The following is a 21,776-nucleotide window of genomic DNA, read 5'->3' as shown; positions in this document are numbered from 1 at the left end:
GCGACAACATAACCTGACCTAACTAACCAACAAACTTTTCATATTAATTTCTATATACCTTATGATGTTCACAATCTGCTTCTCTACAAATTGATCCATATATATATATATATATATATATACACACACACACACATATATATATACATATATATATCGAACAGGAAAATATATTAAAATCCAATGCAGTTCAAATTGCAATAAAAATGCATCTTATTTTTAAATGCCAGTATCCACAAATTAATGATTGAATGAACTCTTAAGTATATTTAAATAGTGCCGTCACCCGACCTCTGTGAAAGGCCCGGGGGGTACCTGACGGGCGCTACGGGCGTCGCGGTGCTCTTGTTGTCCGGAGGGGCGCCAGGCTAGCGGGCTGCTAGGCCGTTGGTGTTGGGTCGTGGGTACTCTGCCCCCGCATGCCCCGCCAGGTACACGGCTTGAATCTACCCTGAATGGTTCTCCCTTGACTGTGAAGGCCGCTCTGCCGTGTGGAGGACGGGAGACTCCGGAAAATTAGTGTACACGAGTTGGTGAGAATTACCTTTAATCTAGTCCCGCTACAAAACACTCTCATCAACACTTGGCGACGTCTAGCCATTACACAATTAACACAGAAAAAACATAACACTACGCGACACTAATGGTTACCGCGGCAGTCTCGCGGGACGCGGGTCGATGCTCGCTGGAGACGGCCAGCGCCGAACATTAATGGGTGCAGGGGGGGCTCTATGAGCGGGCTCCTAAATTCGACGAAACACTTACGTGAGTGATACGATCTGCAGCGCGGTATCACGATGAAGACGGTCGGGATAGGCCCGGTTCCGTAAAATACGCGCCGAGTCGACGTGGGCAGCTATGAATTAATAAGAGGTTTAAATTTAAATATTTAGTTCAGAATAAAGTAATCACAGAAAGAAAAACTTGGATGCTGCCCACGGACACACGTCTGTTCCCGGCGCGGAGTGGTTCGAGACTGCCGGACATGGCCGCCTCGCAAGGAAGTGAAACTTTCTCTTCTTTGTGAGTCGGCGTCAAAAAACTTATATTAACTTAATTTGCTCTATTATAAGCTAAAAACACGTTCCAGGTGCTCAATTAAAAGGTAGCACCTGGTAATTGTGTGCTTAAGGCTTAACAACTGTTTTATAGTAGTATTTAATTATTTGAATTGTGGCATCAAGTTGGCGACTGTAAATTTATCAACATATTGTCTCACCGTGAGCTGTTTTAGTTGGATTTCTTCTAATCTGACACGATCATAGTCACGGGCATTTTAATTAAGGCCAGTGGCCGCGGTGACTGTTAATGAGGTTTGTTGTCTATTGGGGTCACGCCCGGGACACTCGCCTGACTCAATCCGGCTGGGCAAGGGGCGCGCTCCGAAAACGGGATACGGTACTGGCGGTGCGGAGCACGGGCTTAAAGGCCATGGTCGGTACGACTTCAATAGGTACTAGATAAGCATTAGATTTCATTGTTAACGGCAGCCAGGTAAATTGTATTTTAGTTCAGCTACATTATAAATAGGCCTACATTTTTTGGTTTATTTCACCATACAAATAAGTAGCAAATAAACTGCTAAAATATTACAGCTTGTTATTTGGAGTGTGTGTATCGATTTATATGCCGATGAAAATTCATCTACTTCTTTTAATACCCATCCTCTTCGAGCATCCATATATGGGCTGGCTGGCAGCCCGGCGGGAAACGAATAAAGTCGCCCCCAAAACAACCAGCGCCACCCAAACCAATGCGGACAGTAATGTCCAAGCCCCCAACCCCCCCCGCAATGAAGACTCTTTTCTATTCTGTCCAACTCTTCTTCCATATCCATCCTTCTGTTTTCCCGTAAGCCTCCTGCTTGATAATAATGCATGAAATTTTGCATCCCGCATGTCACAGCCCAGGGTTTTCCCTGGGCTCAACTTATCTAGTTTTAGTCTGGTATAGACAGTGAGGGGAGTTAGTCATGGCGCCAATCGCTGCCATGGCTGGCCAATCCCCCTCCTGGCACATGATGCATGCTACCCCTCCTGCATGGCTAACAACCCTGCATGAATAGAGTGTATAGGCTTCGGCCTGAGACGCACTTAGTCTCCCTCCCTAACCCAGAACCTTCCCCAACACACTTAGTTTAAATTTAGGTTAGGAAAAAAAAAATCAATCGCATCCATATATGATCGAAGCCCATCCCAATGGAGTGTCCGGGTTTGTGACGAAATAGACCAGTCATCTCAATAAGTCTGGCAACTTACCTTTATTCTTCATCGCATTAGTGAATTTCGCGACGGCCTGCGCTAGTAGGACTTGAAACCCATCTTTAACCTTTAGTTAAATGAATGTTTCGTATAAAATATTATTTGTAATTCTATCTCAATTTTCAAAATTATTTTCCAAATTACTATTTTTACATTCATTTGGGTGTTTGTTAACTTCCTAATTCATACCAATGTAAGTTTTTTTGTATTTTTTAGTTAAGTTGAACTGTTGTTTCAGGAATATATTGTCGTGACTAGGGATGTAAGGGAACGAACAAATTAATTGTCAGAGTGGGCGCCACCACGTGATGTGGGCACGTGGACCCGGCGGAGACTCTCTTCAGAGCGTGACGTGACCCGTGTAGGGCTAGGCTCGGTTCCCTTAGCACGCGATATCTTTACAGTGGGCTCTTCAGGCATCCCACACGCCTCGAGGTTCAGGAGCCGGGACACGTGGTCACTCGACTAAAACGCACACGTTCGGCGTACTCCTTTTATTTCAGCAACGTTACAACACGTCTCCAATCGTGCTACACCTACATACACTATGAAACTGTTAAAACGCCAACGGTGGGAAAGAATAAGTTTACAGGCTGACCAGGTCACCTCGTGGCCTGGCCTCGTGAGTTTTGGACGCGGTTCGTGATTAAATGTCCGAATTGAACTTAAATATTTATTAAAACGAGTCGACCACCCTGAGTAGGCCTCGCAGATACAAAAAAGGTTTAAGAATGATAAAAAGTCCGGCGGATGTTAAAAGATCAGTTGATTAAGAAAAATGTGAAGTTGCGCGGTGCTCACCAAGCATCCTACCCCGGGTGAGGAACGGAAGCGACTGAAGAGGCCAGGGCAGCATGGCGGCCGGAAAGCACTGGTTTTACCGTTAGTCTCTCCTGTTATTTATTAATACATATGTTAACTAAAACAAATACACTAAAAATTCTATAATAAAATCATACCAAGGTTTCGTTAATTATTTGAGTTGAGTATTGATTATTTTAATTATGATTATGGTTCAAACTAGTTGCGGGTAGTTCCAATGCCTGCCGCGTGGGGCGCTGTGCCGTCCTTACAACTAGCACTTAAAACATAAACACTTAGGGAATATTATTTAAAGAAAAGACATGTAGGTAAACATAAAAATTGAATAATAAAATAAAAGGGGTCGTGGCACAGACTTTACTCCCGCCTCTTGTCGGCAGCCTCACACGCACACACACACCTGCACACGGGGCGGGAGGTTTGAAATAGAGGGTGGTGGTGGTGGTGGGAGGAGAGGGGTGGCAACGGCGTGAGGCACATCGGGCTTAGGGAGGGCGTAGCCCCGGTCGACATCAATGTTAACATTATTGTCTAGTAGGGTGAATGTCCTGGCAATCTGTGGCTAGGGTTCGATACCCACTAGTACTTTTTTTTTTACAAATAGTTTATCTTTCGTATTAGTTTTCGAATATTCGCATAGGCCTACCTAGCACATTGAGCCAATTGACTGCATTGCGGCTAAGCTGCCTGCTGTATGGTAGCAGCTCTGGAGTGTACAGCTATGCCAACAGAATATACTAATTTTTGTTCGGTCAGCTAGCAATCAGCACTGTGTGAATAATTAGTCATTAAAAATGACTTGAATCAATTAAAAGTGAATTAACAAATACAAATATTTGGAAATATTTTAACAAATCCATATAATGTTTACCACCAATGACAAATTTGTCTGCAGCACATTAGCAGTTTAATTTCAGGATGGGAACTTGGGAAGCATAATGTATCAGCAGAATATTGTAGGCCTACCATTAACTAAAGATCTTTCCTCCACTTGAGAAACGTTAGTTAATAGTTCGCTGTGATTTTTCTAACTTAATTCTCTTAAACACTAAGGAGCAAACATTAATATAGCCTACTTATATTTTAAAAATTAATGGATCTAACTACAGCCTATATAATGAAGTCACTAGCAGCCAGGTCACCTCGGTTGTATACATTTGATCTGACCACTTGACCATGTGGAAAATGAACATGACATATTTACTACCTGCGGCAGGGATGGAATGACGCTGACACTCAAAGCAGCCGGCTCCTCTACCTGAGGAACAGACCCGATGAATGAGGTAAGACGGTATGGAGCAGCATAGGAATGAATTGACGAGGGAAATGGCAGTACCCTGAGAAAACCCACAGGCTTTTCCTGATGTCCGGTGCCAAACAACTTGCAACATTCATCCTGGTGTCCCAAAACAATTTGGACATGAACAATTGGTTAAATATATTCTTATCATGACATTAAACTTACAGCATTTAAAATACATCAATTATCAGTGCTGGTCAATGGCAAATACTAAATATCCCATTTGTCAAAATATTTTCCAATTACAAAAATGTTTTCTTTTCTGAACTCTATGACCCTAAATACAGTACAAAAAAGTTAAAACACCATCATTATAACAGAATTAGTGACAAACTATCCAGACAAGGATAAAAACAAACATATTTTTCACTTAATGTATTCACACAGATTCATTTATAATTTAAATGATGCTATAAAAATATATTGTTCATTTTTGTGAGTGCTACATGTAACATGAAAAATATATTTTTTTTCTTCATAAAAATTGTTAAATTTAAGCTATTGCTATTGTCCTTTTAGCTTTTACTCTTTCAAATCAAAATAAATCTTTAGGTGTGTGTTATTTTCAAAGGAAATATAAGTGTGTGTCAGCCTAAAGGATCAATATTTTGAATTTTTCAAAACAACTATGTATAGTAGGTTTTCTTTAGTTAAGCAGTTATTCCACTTTAAATAAAAAGCAAAAACCACTCTACACATGTTATAATTTTAGTGCTACGATGGTGTCTGTAACTTAACAAGACAATACTGGTATATACTAGTATGTGTGTGATCACATTCACACAGGAGCAGGATCCGCTACTGTTATGTTGCCAATTGGAACATGTGTAATTCTAATTAGGCTGTGTCTAGGTTGACACCTTTGTGACCTGCAGTTGTTGACGTGAACGATTCAGAAGTATTGGGCTGGTTCCTTCAGATCAGATAAGTGAACCTACGCGTGTAGAAACTAGTTTTGGCCAGGCAAGTATGTAATGTGACAATGCCATCTCCTCCGCGGCACTGGACGCACCGTGACACCAACAATTACCCATCAGCCATCGCTCATGGGCATTGCACATCATGTACACATTAGGTGCCCAACACTGATCACATATTTAGTGAATTCAAGTAACATGCGTCACGCACGGTCCGACACGTATGTGATGCCAGGCACCATGTCTTCTAGCTCCGACCTCAGAAATGCAATCCAAATGTCCTTATTTCTCAATCCCTCTTTCTTTACTTTTCATCCTCCACACTAAGACACACAATGTGAGACTACAAAATTAACAGAATTGAAAGCTCATCCTTACAGAGCAAGAGTTTTTATTTGGATTTCTTGTACTATTTCACTTCCACCGTCTGAGAACTCTTATAACATCTCGCGACCTCACGGTGTAACACCACTAGTCCAGATTGTAGATTATAGGTGCCACTCTGTCTGCTTGGTACTTAGACAAATCAATCAACATCTCCATGATAAAAACTAACACCAGAGACCAGAACAAAGTGGGTACAGACCAGCAACACACAGGTTTTAATCTCAGTAAAACAATATTACAAACAGAAGAAAAAAAATAAAGATATACAAATGTATCTACACCTAAAAAATAAAATGCAACTTCTGTATATGTATAACAAACTTCTCTGTTAACCCTAACATTTGATAAACACAACTACACCTCCTAAATAAATAGCAGTTGGGTTCACCAAACATCATGTTCACATGTGAAAATGAAATGACATCAATGACAAGTACAGAGAAGCAAACACTGTGTTATGTTCATGTAAACAAGACCAAATATAAACTATATGTACACTGCCATCAGGCAATCAATCACATTCATTTGTTATAGAAACCTTCAAAAAATTCATTATTACTTTATTAGGCAGTCTGCGACCATTTGCCGCACCTTTACTCCAGTTTGTGTTGTGAAGCATCCGTGGAGTTGGCCACACTGTCGAGTGTGCTCGAATCACTCTTCACCTGCAAACACCAAAAACATCCATTAACAAGTCCGCACGGAATGAACAAGGTAACGAAACAATTAAGCTATAGAAAACAAAAGAGGTACTGGGAAAGACTTCATAAAAACAAAGCAAATTACCGTATTTACCCGCCTGAAGGGTAAGCCGCAAAATTGGGATTATCGGCACCAATTTGTTTTTGACCTAAAATTTAGTTTCGCAGTTTAATTTTGCCTCAGAATTTATACTTGACATAAACTTAGTTATCTTATTGTTCTGGCTCCCTTGGCACTAGAAGTAACATCACGCTGCGAGGCGTCAGAGACGGACCCTGTGGTTGGTGAGGATGACGGGGGACGCCGGGTACTTGAGGATCTTGTCCAGCCCCACGCGCTCCCGCAGCTTCTGGCGGGTGACCATGGCGGTAGTGAGCGTGTTGCCCAGGAACAGCACGAAGAACATGAGCGCCAACACCGGCACCTGGAACAACCCACTCTAACTTTACCCGATGAGTCACGCGAAATAAGGAGAACATGTTCAACTAAATGACAAGCAAAATGATACACATCACACAATTGTGTGATGGTGTTATGTTGATAAAACACTAACAGGCGTAGAAATACAGTAAATACCACTTCAGGAAATATAACGAAAATTTCTAGCAATGTAAGTTATAAAAAATTAGCAATTGAACTATGTATAAATACATAAAGTCTACCCTTTAAAAAGTTTTTCCTGTTAACAAGTCTAAATTTTCAAGTACAGTAAACTCCCGGTATATCGCGCCCCGATTGATCGCGGAATCGGGTATATCGCGGGTCAAACCATGTCCCCAAGTCAGAAATGAATAATAATGGAATAAATGGTTGATAGCCGATTAGGATAATTTTGCGTTGTAACTAACAAACTAAGCATCGGGCAGAAAAAAGCCTAGGCGTAGAAAATGTCCGCAGTGAAATTCTAAACAAGATATCTCCGTACATTATTCCTCTATCTTGTAGTGTTTTCAAATTATGGTCCAATCCAGCCCAGTGATATTTTCTGAAAGACTAGTTCTTAATGTCGCTTTATCTCACAAATGAAGCATCGGACAGGGGACCTGATAAAGCCCACCGTCCAGCGACATTATCCAGCGTGACTCGGCTGGGGATTGATGTTGGATAGGCTTGGTTGTCGGCAAGCGCTGGGTAGGGAGAGGCGAGCCGAGAATATGGAGAGAGGTAGAGATTAGAGCGGGCAGAAACATGGAGAGGGGGAGTGGGGGAGGGAATGTGTTCACGCAGCACACAGGCAGAGCATGAGTCACTTGACTGAGCAGCGTCCCTGCGTACAAGGCAAAATCAGGTAGTCCGGTGTTTAAAATTCCACTCCAGAATCATAATTGGTACATCTGTATATAAATGTTTTGTTACAACTTAAACCTACAGACGTTATATTATTGGGTAATTCATTGTATTATACACGTTCATCTTTTTACTTTGGTATAATGTTTTAACATTAAATGGTAAAGTAAATCAGCTAGCGTATTTTTAATCTTTGCCCAGGAATTCCCAGTGGTCCAATACTTACGTGAACCATACTGTACCACTTTTGCCGTGAGGTAGTAAACAATTCCCGGAAATGTTCATGTGTAGCGGTCTCCCGACCTTTAACCAGAGGCTGGGGAATATAACACTTGCCGATCCGAGAAACACACACTCAGCAACTCGACACAGTGTTTGGTGAAATAAGTAAAGACATAGTTTAACACGGTTTTTAATACGGCGTCACTGATTGCGCTAAAATTAAATTGGCGCAATTTTTGTTTCCCACACGTGACCATTTATAATTTACTGTAAGCATGGATAATAAAGTTTAACGACTTGACACGATAGACGATTCTTTATTTTTTATTGTACGAATGCTAGAATAGTTTTTTTCCTGTATCTGCGGCCTACTTCTGCAAAAGACAAGCTATCTGTAAGTAAATATAGAATTTTTATTTTGTTAATCAAACTCGGTACTTTGCGATTCATATTCGGTTTGAAGTATCACTACGGCCTTTCTTTTTAGAAGACTTCGACCACAGAATCGTGTGTAACCGCACACACTGCACTTACTTTGTTACGGACACTGACGAAGCAGATACTGTGGCTGACACCACGAGACTGGCAGCAGCTTGTGTGCCGCACGTGTGTATGGCGGCGTGTGGCGCGCTCGTAGGCCGTGCGACAAACTGTGCGCGGCATGCGGAAAAATAAAAACAATTCAACATTTAATATTTATCTTTAAAATTTATTATTTTTATTTTTTCACCCGCGTTTAGTGAAAACTGCGGATGCAAAGTCCGCACAACGGCGGGCCGTCTATACTGTGCGTGCTTGCCGACCTATTAGAACACAGGCGGTGTTTTATGCCTTTTGACCTTGGTCACATCGAAACATCGCGGTTATGCAACAACGCGGGTAAAAGTTATGTCCCCCGACAACCGCGTTAAATAGGGAGTGTACTGTAGCTTGAAAAATTTCTCAATAGGTATTTACTGCATTTAAAATTGCACGATGCAATCCTGGAAGACTAAGAAGAAAAATTTCTTAATATGATGTAAAATAATAACTTGATTAGGAGCACTAACTGACTGCAAAGAAGGAAATGTGTACTACGCTAAAGCACTATTGCACATGAGACGTCCATTAGTGTTGGGCCGATTCCTAAAATATACCGATTCCGATTCCATTTTCGATTCTTAAATTAAAGGGTTGATTCTTCGAATCCGATTCCGATTCCTTAATTTTTATCTGACAATGTTCAACAGAGTAATATACTAAGAAAAAAAAGGTTGTTTATGATTTTAAAAATGTAATTATGTTGTGTTTCATTTTCTGTGCAGAAATTAACATTATATACAGCTTATATAATGTTAAAAAGTATGTTCATTACCATCAAGTTACGCTACCTTGTATTTCTAGCACAATTTGGCCTTTTAACCTTGCATATAGTTAGACGAAACACGTGTTCAAACACTGCCAATAATCAAAGATGTCTAATGACTTAAATTGTAAATAATGTTATAACTTAACAAACTTTAGATACCTTACATTATCAACTCAATTAATTAATTGTAAAAAAAGAGGGTTTGTACGGTTAGGTTAAGAATTTTATTTTCAAGCACAACTAAATAATGATCCAAATAAAATGTCAATATAACCTCGTTTATACATATTTCAAGGGACCATGGCGAAAAAAAAATAAAAAAGGGAAATGTAAAAATAATACTTTATTATCTCATTATGATGGAAATGACAAACAAATATGCACCACACTAAAATAAAATGTCAGAGATGCTTACGTTTTAATATATTATCTAGAACTTAATTATCTCACTTGGTGAAAAGAATAAATCCATCCAGTCTTGCAGTTCCTCACAATCGTAAAGAGAAAATAAATTTTCGGTTCTTGAGTAAGAAAGTTCTGTGCAATTTTTAGCATCTCAAAATTTTCACATTTTATGGTGAGATTTTCTTACACAAAATATTTAAACTCTTCAAATAATCGCGTGTTAACATTTAATTCATTTCAGAAATTTATCGGAAACAATTCTGTTAAACTAACACAACTACTTTCAAAAGATTGTTTATGTTTGCCGTTTGGTAATAAAAATTTACGAACGTTTCCGCAGCAATATTTGGAAATTCAGACTTGCCAAATGCCTTTCCAAAATATATCTAACGTAAAACGAGCATCGCTTAACACGCACAAGAACGCCGATTTAAAGCAATTTGGTTATGTTGCTTTTAAACTTATTTTAATATGGTTGCAATAATCCACTGTGAATTTGGGTAAAATTTCATTCAAAAATTATTTCATTTTAATTCTTTAAAGTTTAATGTGTAGAGATGTTCACGTTCACGTCACCAAAGATTTTGTTCATGGCCGTATGGTTTACCATGGCAGGTAGCACAAAAAAAAATTAGATTGTTTACAATGGCAAATGTAGCTGCCATGATCAAATAGTTAACGTTTACATTATTTGCCGTTTACATTTACATAATTTTCTTTAAACATTTATGGTTTTGTCTAATTATTTTTGAAGGTTTGCTATTAAATGCAGTGCTGCTGCAACGTAATTTCCTAAAAATGCTTTCGCTTAAAGTGGGAAAGTAGATACTGCATTTGTACAGTAGGGAAAATGGCGGTGCAAGTAAATAAATACGTTAATCACCGTAATTCGTAAATCAGTTCCGTAAAAAAAGATTGTATTATGTAGTTTTAAAAATTATATTTGCATGCATTTTAATATTTTCTTACGTTGCGTAGATTATGTATTTTGCAAACTTAAAAACAATGCAGGAATCGGTCATGGTCGATTCCAAAACCATTGTATTCTGAATCCCACGATTCCAGTGGAATCGGTGGAACCGACCGATTCCGGAATCGGAATCGACCCATCACTAACGTCCATAGAATGGGTGTTTACCACAGTCAGGTATTTCCCAAAATATAGGATTTTTTTTAATAATAAATTTTACATTTCCTCTCTTTTTAAACTTTTGACTACAATTTACTATTTAATTTAATTTTGAAGGAGTATTTAACTGGGCATAATTTACAACTACTCAGATAATTTAATTGATAAGATCTTGATTAGTATATAATTATTTGTTCCTGTAAATCACAAGAAACATTTAGCGAACTATTGTTTTTATTAGTGTGGAAATAAACATTTCATTAAAATTGATTAATATTCAATTTAAAAAAAAAATTGGTGTATAAAAAAACAACCTACGTGATTTAAACCATGCTTTAAACCGTGGTTTCAATCAGCCAACTCTGGTTACGACATTTGGGAAGTCCAGCTACCGGAAAATGCAGACAAACGCTCGGATAAAAACAAACTTGACCCCGTCTGGTTACCAACCACAGCACAAAAAAGAAAAAAGTTACATTCTGATGCTCAAGAACCAAATATGCCATGAATCACATCTACAATGTAGTTATTATAACATAGAGACAGGGCCGGATTTAGAGGTCTGGAGGCCTCGGGGCAACAGAGAAGCGGCCCCAAATTATTTTCAAAATAAAATGAACAATTTTTTTTAGTCGAGTTTTCCAATAAATAATTTATTGTGAAATCAAGTAGATTCTCTTAGTATTTAAAAAACACACATAAATATAATCGGAGACAAGAAATATATGAAATTGAATTTTAGTGTTAATGAATATTTCTGTTAATATTTAACAATAATATAATCATGTATGTACAAAGTATTGTAGGTAAAGGTAAAACAGCGAAAAAAGAATATCAAAGGAAAAGATGTTTACTAGTGTTTACTTGTCGGAATTTGAAAGATTTTTTTTTTCCAAAGTCTCTGTTGTGGAGGCCTCGGGGCTTTCGCCCCGGTTGCCCTCCCCTAAATCCGGGGAGAGTGGGGTATCTCTTCCACCGGGTGTACGGGTCGCACGGTCGCACCTGCCAGGTGGCCTCGGGGTGGAAGCTGAGCCGGTAGAGGCTGCAGGCGTTGTAGAGCTGGTAGAAGTAGCCGGCGTAGAGGAAGGGCAGCAGGAAGCTGAGGCCCCGCCACATCCACGAGTGGAAGCCCTCGATGGTGATGTCCATGTTGTGTCTCTCGCCCAGGGCCTTGAGCCGGTACAGCGCGCCCTGCTGGTAGCGGAACTGCAGGAACTGCACCACGCCTGCACACGGCACCGCACGCCCGCGTCACCACGTCTCGGCGGCCACTCTGCCACTTCGGGGCGAGCCCACGCGATCGCGTGACGGACAACCGACACTGTGTGCAATGCTTGACTCCCGCAAAAAAATAATATAATGTCCAGTTCAATTTAAGAAATGCATCGCTAGCTACCGAGATACTTACCGTGGTATTTTAATTATTTAATTATATGTACTTAATAAGCATTTGCCACCGTTCTATACCGAGTATTAATGTACATAAAAAGTGACATGAATGGCTAGCAATAATTTCAAGTTAAAGTGAATGTGTTATGTAAATGTACAAAGCTATGTTTACACTTGTCAGGCGACATCAGTTCATCATCCATGGGCACAATGAAACATTCGTATCTAGACTGACTTCTGGATTGTAAATTAGGTTCTACAGCTATATTTATTTTATTTTTTTTTCCATCATTTTGTACAGTTTATGATTTCCAGCTGAGCTTCTGAACTTTATGTGAGGCTACTTAGCACCAGGCAGTGCTTCAACTGTCTCGTACTCAAATTGCTCAAGTTTCCTTGTACGATCATTAGTCTCTTAGAAGGGTAGCTACCACACTTGGAGAGGATTCACATTGCAGCGTACTTGAAGGGTTGCATCATGCCAACATACCACGATTCACACCACCCTGACGGGCACGCATGTGCTTTCAGACTTCAAATCACTGAGATCTTATTCAGCTAGTATTAGATGTGCTGATTATTTAATGAGTTTAGCAGTTGGGAGTGCTGCCAATTTTCTGAGCTCCCACGCAAGTCATCATTTATTCAGAATGCCAATCGATGATGAGATTATGTCTAAATCACCACGTCTCATCTTGTACTTTGTACTGGGATTTGAAATCTTGCCCAATTTCTGCTTGATGCCCTCTACAAGCCGTCCCACATCAAGATCCTTAAATAGTTCTCGCTTTAGAAATTAATGTGTTGGGTTTAGTGGAAAAAAAAACTACTAGCATACATCATATAGGTGAGTGCTCCAGTGGTCTGGTAGAAGACACTTTCATTGCTTTCCTTAAGATAATTAATAGGCATAATTAAAAGCAACATTATTTCAGAATGATGATTAATCTATTTTTCCCTTATTATTTGCACTGAAATTGTACATACATATTAGGATGATTAAATAATAAAATAGTTGAGTGTATTTTGTAGCTCAATATAAAATTTACAAAAAAAAATAACTCTACATCTTAAACATAATTTTTTATGTTTGCAGAATAGTTATATGGAATTTTATTAATTTTTCTTGTAAATGTGTTAGTGTATAGTGTTGTATATTTATTTTAAACACTATGTGACTGCATTAAGCATTTGCTTGTATTCAGAGCACAAACCACACTATTTGTATTTGAATTCCGTGACTCCAGCAAACGTTTTACCCATATATTTTTCAAGTCTTGCAAACAAGTGGGTCAGGCACAAAATTATTTGTCATCCAAAACATGGGGCTTGCACAGACAACTTGAACATTAATTTTACAAATAAGCAAATTCTTTTCTAGAAAAACCAATTTACTATTTTTTGCTTAGCATACTTTATTGTATACAAATTTTTTGCTATTGATCTTATTTAATCGTGTGACAAATTTTCATAGAATCTTCTGTATTTTTTTTCAAGCAGAGTTTCTAATAATGAGCTGCAAAGTATTTTTTTTTTATCATTATATGTTCGTTTCCCAATACATTTAAAGCAAAACTGTCAGACTATATTTGATTATTGTTATGTTAAGAACTTTAAGATTTGACAAAAACAATATCTGAAAACTAAAAAATTTGTATAAATATACATTGGCTATATATATTAAAAAAAAAAAAGTAAAATCATGCAAACAGTAAAAATTAAAACAAAAAAACAACATGTAGCATCTATACTTGAAACTTGCAATTTTAAATAGTTAATGATTTTAAAGTTTTTTGAGTTTGACGTTAAGGTTTGCCAATGATTTCTTGAAGAAATTTCCGATAAGTTTAATTGTTTCTGTGCTACACTAAAAAAATAATAATCCGACCATAACAATTAATTTCAATATGTTCACATGGTTTTCATTTATGTGGTTGTAATTCTTAATATATGGGTCAAACAAGACATGACCTGCCACTCCAAGGATTCCGTTTAGGAAAAATTTATCAATAAAAATTTATTATGGCATTATGGGCTATAAGATAAATACATAGTTATGTTACGTAACTTCGGAAAAATCACTCTTAACAAAGCAAACTCTTAAATTTTTATTCTCTGTAACATCTTTCAAAGATGGTAAAAACCGGGTGCTATGGATAAACTAATAGATAAGATAAGCAGACTTGCTTCCATTATCACACACTCACGACCTGTAGTCCCTGAACACACCAGCGACCAGAAACCAATCTAGAAGTGTGAACCATGCCATGACACATCATCACAACTCATGGCCTCGTACAACTACGTGTTTCACACACCTCCCACCACGTGACATGCTATGGTTTACAATCTACACTTTGCAGGGGCAAATAAACGTATCAGATAGCCTTAAGGGATATACAGCAAAAGCCTTGTGACCTGTACAACAATGCAGTTAAGCGATACACAGCCTTGCAGTATAGGAACATAGGCCGTGCAGTAATTAATATTATAATTATGTGTTAAAAAATAATAGAGGTATTCCTTGTGTACTGTTACTACTTTTCGTTTATTTCTTGATATTTTAATAATTACCACTCGCAGAAGGGTCTCCCCTGCGTATGGGTCACATCTATAATTTTTAGGGGAAAATATATAAAAATTTTAACGAATTCATAAAAAGGGGAGGTTTTTAATTTGTCTGTATGTATGATTTTTTTAATGTATGTTCAGGCATAACTTCTTTGTTTATGAACTGATTTTAACAATTCTTTTTGCGTTGGGCTTAACATAGCTCCAAGGTGGTCCCATTTTAATTTCATTGTCAATGGACCTTGTACTTCCAAGATACACCACGGAACTCGGTAATTAATTCACCAAATTGCAAATTAATTCACAAATTGATAAATTCACTAACGTTTCGTTGGCGCATATTTATTGTCAGCTCGCAAAATAAAAACTCATGCAAAATTAATTTCTGTTGCAAAAACAATATGATTGTAAAAAAACACCAGTGACCTTTGACAGGAGGCAGTTGCATAATCTCACCTAATAGTAAGCTGTTAACTCCACCAAATAACTTCTTATTTTTAAATTCCTGTACACGTAAATGGACAATTCTCAAATTATGATAGGAGACCACCGAACTTATGAAAAAAGACTGGCCAGTTAATAAAGGCGCCACTTGCGTCTCTCTTGTTGAAGCTTCCGTCCAGTCAAACGTTTAAATGTCTTTTTTTTTTGACAGGAAGTATAAAATACAGAATGCAGAGTCTTGCCAAATCTATGTCGGGCAGCAACTCCAGTTAACGATGTAACTTCCACAGAATTTTGATTTGAGTATTACATGCGGCTGATTCGTGTGGTACACCAGCAACTCTCATCTTATTCCATGAATTGAATGGTTGCGGACTGGTAAAGGTAAAGGGCGAAGCGAGGGCACTCACTGATGTACAGGTTGAACCACATGAACTGCGTGCGGAACAGGTACCAGGCGGCCGTGTTGGGCCAGATGAGCAGCACCCCGGACACCACGGTGGAGATGAAGTGGTGCAGCCGCCACCAGCCCTTGATGCGGGACCCGTTCACCTTGAGGATGCTCTCCCGGATGGTGAGCGTGCAGTAGTACCACACCAGCAGGAACATGAAGCTCAGCTCCAGGGCCCTGGCAATCCATTCAGTGCCTTTCACGTTGTCTGGCTTGCACTGCCCCTTGACACACACCTCACTATCATAACCCAAGTTTAATTCACAAAAAAACTGCTCATTCACTGTATTCATTCTCATTACCATTAAACAAAGCAGAATTGTGCAAATAAAATGTTAATGGTCTGTTTTATTTTTTTTCTGTTCTGAACTTGCTTGTGATAAAATGTGTCACTAAATTGTGGTGTGTCAGTTCTACTTCCTTCCCCGGTTCTCAGTTAAATTTGGATAACTCGAAAAATACATCTGGTATAGTAAGCATAATCAAATTAGGAGCCTTCAAATAAAATTTCAGGAGAATTAATGAGTTAACAGTAATTATTATTTCCCAACTTACTATGGTACGGGCAGGTGAAAGGACCTACCACTTTGAGGTTCAGGCCGAGCGGCTTGCTGCGAAACAGCTTGAAGGCATCGCCAATATCCCTTCACACCAAAGATACAGTATGTCCTGATAGACGGCATCTTTATTTGTTCAATTACTGTAATCTGACCACAAGCAAGTCACCTAGCACATATGTCGTACAGATGCATCATGGCTCACTGGATGGCTAGAGCAGCACAGTGTCTACATCCTGAAAATCATCCAAGTTCTCCTAATATGTTGTGCACAGTCTAAACAAAAAGTTTAAATTTTCCACTTTAATATGTCTTAAAGTTTATGGCGAAATAAGTATCTCAGGGTTCTATTTTAAAAGTTTCTCGATAGTTCCAAATTGGGTAGCTCAAAAGACATTACACCCCAAGATTTCTGGACTGTGGATGTTCGTGTTTGTTTATATGAATTTATGTAATTATCAATTATAGGCCTCGGGACACAAAACACAGTTTATAATTGTTAGTTTGTACTTTTGGCCGCACAATGAACCAGAAATTACACTCCCTGTAGTGTAATAGGGCCTATATAGCATTGGTTTCACTAAAATTAGTGACCAACGAACCTTTTCAAAATGACCAGCCTGATGCTGTCTCTGAACTATACACAGATGTGCTCACGGCAGGCGATTGAGGGTGAGCTGCGCGAAAATTGTTTGTTGTGATTTTGCGAAACGACACTACACTGTTGCGCCCACACATGCAATTTTAGCAGCGACGTCCTGACGGGCAACTGCATGGCCGAGCGGTTCAAAAACATTCTCCTATTCCATCATTCATGGTGCCAGGTGCTTCATTAGAGGCCCTGGCAAGCCTCGGCCAATCACGAAGCACCGTCCAAGAAATCGTAAGAAAACGGAATTTACCGAATAGAAATGTCAATAAAATAACAATTTAAACAAGAATTATAGCGGCGCAATATCTATTAAATCTCATTAAATTACGTTTCAAATCAAAACACAGTTTGAAAACAAACATTTTGCGACTGTCAACAAAGTACTTTATGGCGTTTTGTTGCCAGGTGACGGTGATTAAAAATGTAAACAAAACAAATATGGACAGTTTTAATACTCCGAAATATGTTATATTCCAAATTAAATTTTAAAAAAATTTTATTTGTAACTTATATCAATATCAAAAGCGCACATAATAATTCTGAGTCCTCAACTGAAAGGAATCTAACAGCTGGTCTTGTTTCCCAGATTGTGGACACACCAGGAATAAAGCCCCAGTGACATGAATGGAACAACAGAGAAACACGAGACACTGACCGGACGTTGAACAGCAGATTCATGACGGACATCACGAAGCCAATGCCACTCAACACCAGCTTGAACTTTTCGTATTCGTCTTTGTAGCGGAACCTACAACACACAAAAACACACAAAACAGGAAGCTACTCATCATGTACATTCAGTTAGTAAAATGCCTTCGAAATGAAAGACCAGCAGTAAAGGTTGAAATTGTGACACATTCTTAAAAATATTTCATTTCAATTCTCAGAACTATAAGATATTTAGTTCTATGAAACAACTCCAACATGTTCATAAATCTTCTGTGTGTTGTCTGTGAAAAAATATCTGTTAAATTTTTATGTATAGGCCTACTTTTAATTGAATTTTTAAAATAATCTAAACATTTTTATTTTTTTTTATAAAAAAGGTAGGTTGAGTTTCCATTAAGAAGGAACTTCAGATTATCAGAATGTTCATATCTGAGACACCACTGTACTTAAAGACAAGGAACAACTTGCTTGCCGGTGCTCAAGTCACGACACATCGCGAAGCAACGGACGGGGGTGCTCACTTGTCGTTCTTGTTGAGGATGGACACGTTGACGTTGCCCAGGATGACCTTCAGGTAGAGGCCGTTGGGTTTGGGCAGCACCTGCTCCATGTTGCCGAGCTGCGCCCGCCGTCGCAGGAGCTCCTTCTCCAGGCTGGCGATGGCCGCCGCCTCGTCGGGGCCCTGCCTCGCCCTCCGCAGCCTGCGACGCGGGGCACCTCGGTCACACACGCTCCTGCCACGGCACTCCACTGCGACCAGTCACATCTCTACGACTTCGAGGCCTCACCTACCCGGGCACACACACGGTGCGCAGGGCTTCAGAAGAAACCACGAGATTTGAAAACTACTCGAGATATCCGAGTGGGGTCTGATCACGAAAAAACATTTACGAATATACTGAGAGGAGATAAGTAATATTGTACTTTGTTTTTAAACTGTATTTTTAAGAAAGTGGAAACATGGCTAAAACAAGTGTTTTCAGAGCAATTTTAAAGACATGAAATGCCCAGTTCAGATTTTTTAAAGCACTTGCAATACATCTTTATCTTTATTTCTCTACCATTTGATGGTATGATCACCGCTCAAAACTCATACTTGTCCAAAATACGACGAGTTCACACCCTCTTGCACTTAAAGAGGCGATGCTGCACTAGAAGCACCGGCGAGTGTCGCACTTATCATTCCGCCTCACTATGACTCCCAGTTATTAGGCGGGCACCTTAATTAACATCTCATCCGCATCAGGGTCATTTGATGAGGGGTTATGATATGAAAATTAGCATTAATGAAATGAACGGGTGAGGGAAACATAAGTACCTAGAGAAAACCCATCAGCCACTGTGACGTCCTCTAATTTTACCACTTGAAAAAAAAAAAATCCTGGTCATCTCTGCCTGGAATTGAACCCACATCTCCTTGGTTGAAGGCAACCATCACATAAGTAGTTAATACTTAAACATGAATTAATATAAAGGATGGGTTGGGATTGATTTACGAGAGAATAAAAGAGACAGCAGACTGTAGCACTCACTTCTTGACGGAGCGTTCGATGAGACCCAGCCTGTACCTCTGGTGAGTGACTTGCGAAACACATTTCGACTGCAGCTCCCCCACCTCCTCCAGCTTGGCGATGTACTCCTTGTTGAGCTCCTGCAACACCACCGGTCCTCTCTCGCTCTCGCCTGCAGTCCCGCACACACTTCATTAGTGTCACAAGTTAATACAAGACTCTTTATTGACCCATCAATGAAATTTTGATCCTACAGCGGTACTACCTGTTGTTGAAAGATTAGCTCAGCCGGGGAGGGGGGGGGGGAAACCTATATTTTTTATTTTAATCATTTATTGAGTCGTATTAATCCCTCATAGAGTAAAAACTCCAGGATATAGTACATGTCAGCATTTTCCATTTAATAATATTTTTTACTCAAATATTCATAGGAATTTAAAAATAGTACACCAGTTGTCAAAGTTTCTATAAAACAAAAACAAAAATACAGATAGAACATATTGTACATGATAAGTATTAGACTACAATTATTTTAAATTTGGAAAACACTGGGAAGATAAGTATGTATGTATAAGGTACCTAATTGAATGTAACTGAGCAACAAAAGTAACTTTAAAATTACTTGTCTCAAAACAAAGTTCTTTGAGGGTAAAGGGTAGTTTGTTTTGTAATTCAATAACTGATAATAGGAACCTTTTAAAATAATAAAATTAAATTTTCTTAACAAAGGTCTACCTGCGTCCCTAATAATTCATTGTATGGTAAATGTCTTCCTTGCTTCACTGAGTTACCTCAACCTATGATGTAAAATTTCGAAGAAGCAAAGTACATTAAACTCCCCCCATTTATTCAATTAAAAAAAACTTCATAAACAATAATAATTCTGTAAAAACAAAGAAAAAAAATATAAATCTTATGAACAGTGCAATAAAGAATGATACAATACAGTTGTACTTGCATGGAAAGCATAAAAAGTGTCGGCGGTGACAAGAATCGCCATGCAACTTGGGCGGTGACCCAGTGGTCTGAAAGGGATCTGTATATACAGTTCATTTTTTACCTTGAATGTTGAGGAAATGGGTAGTTAAATTCTGGTCTTTAGTAGATATTACTAACTACATAATGTTTGATGTTAATTATGCGTATTAATTGAATTTATTTGTTAACAGTCACGAACTGCCGCGGAATGCAGTAGTGTTATTTTTAAGAATTATTCAAGCTGTAAATGTGAATAAGAGAACACGTGGAATGTCATCAATTTAGTGTATAGGTTATGTTTGACATTATTGAGAATAAAATTGTTTGCTTCATTAATTTTCGTTCTCAGTTCAAACACCACCTTCATGTTGTTTCCCCAGGAGGGACAAAAGATTAATTTACACTACTTTAGACGGGTGCCAGGTATTTTAGGCTACAACCTTTACAGAGGCAGATACTACATGAGGATTTGTCAGCTCTGGTATAGCCACAGGTTGGAGAAGTTAACTTGCGTTCTCTTGGTGCGGGAGACTCGGATGCAGTGCTGATACGCTGATGCACCAGCGAGGGTGCGGTGAGTTATGCTCAGCTGCAGGGATTAGGGGTCAGCTCGGTAAGCAAGCTTGACAGCTGCCTGGAGATCCCACCAGATGCTCCGTAAGGTGATGACCAACTATTTCACGAGCTTGTTCCTCTTTCTTACTATTTCCTCGAAGCATTATAAGGCCCTTTCAAAATACTTTCTTGTATTACACAGCACTTTCACAGAATAGTAACCGATACCTATAAACAGTAAAAAATACTCTTTTCAGCCCCATTTATCTCATATTATCGCATAATCTCAACATTTTCTATTAACCGCCTGCGTGACTTAATCAGCAAAGGCCTAAAAAAAAGTCTACAAAACAGACATGCATCCGTATTCCCCATCCACCGCTCCTAACAGGTCTCCCAGTACACCAGCCAATTGTTTCACAAGGAAGCGCCCCCCTCCTCTCCCCTCAATTTTTTTTTTTTTGAGACCAAAGGTCACACCTGTCCACCTGCAGCATTTTATAAATTTTAGATAACTTTACCGAGGCGGAAAAATCTCTAACATCTGCAGCCATCCCTAAATGTTATACACTGCACACCAACTGTAAATAATTTTACGAACTCTCCTACATTTACCTCCAAAATCTTGAAGTCGGAAGCCAAATCATTGAAGTCTTTTATACAAGACTCGATGTCTTGAAGCTCCATTTCAGTCAGTCTTGCTTAGCCGTAAAATTAATACTACTATAGTTAAGGCATCTAAACCCAAAACACCGAATTTTACTACTGTGGACAACTAGTCAACTAACTCCTTTCTCCAGTGTCTGGCATTGTTTACCATCGTTTTATCCCGTTCCCTGTCATCATGAAAAGGCAACCACTATCGATATTTAATTACAGATAGTATCGATGGATCGTAATTCGAAAGTAATATTGAGAGGGAGGCTTCCGCCAGTGGGGACTGAACGGGATGGAGAGTGGTACGATATCAAATAATTTGACGCCGTCCCCGCTACTCTGACTATTTAGACGTGATTTTTGCTCGGTTTCGTGATCTCAGGGAAGGTCCGGCCTTGTGGCTAGAGGTAGGGGTTAACGCAGTAGGGCCCCCTGAGCTGTTATGGCCACTCGGGACGCCTGAAGAATAACACAAAGTTTCTGGAAGATATTTGGTGAATTTAATACAGCACAGCCCAATACATGGTGCTGCCCGTTCTGGCCGTAATGGTTTGCCCGACGC

The 21,776-nt window shown here is 39.1% G+C and overlaps 1 protein-coding gene across 1 annotated transcript; it reads right to left on the bottom strand.

The window, feature by feature from the left end:
• Positions 1–5,879: 5,879 nt before the first annotated feature.
• LOC134532535 (transmembrane protein 120 homolog) lies at positions 5,880–21,453 on the bottom strand. The gene is made up of 8 exons (XM_063369024.1): positions 21,173–21,453; positions 19,046–19,164; positions 18,035–18,214; positions 17,500–17,592; positions 15,595–15,812; positions 11,783–12,006; positions 6,664–6,813; positions 5,880–6,352 (listed from the first exon to the last, which is right to left on the bottom strand). The coding sequence occupies exons 1-8, from the start codon at positions 21,242–21,244 to the stop codon at positions 6,281–6,283; spliced, it is 1,128 nt and encodes a 375-aa protein (XP_063225094.1). The 5' UTR covers positions 21,245–21,453; the 3' UTR covers positions 5,880–6,280.
• Between the last annotated feature and the right edge of the window lie 323 nt (positions 21,454–21,776).

The sequence above is a fragment of the Bacillus rossius genome, chromosome 6, assembly GCF_032445375.1.
Source record: "Bacillus rossius redtenbacheri isolate Brsri chromosome 6, Brsri_v3, whole genome shotgun sequence".
In the NCBI taxonomy this organism is placed as follows: Eukaryota; Metazoa; Arthropoda; class Insecta; order Phasmatodea; family Bacillidae; genus Bacillus; species Bacillus rossius.
This window is presented reverse-complemented; position numbering and strand designations above follow the sequence as displayed.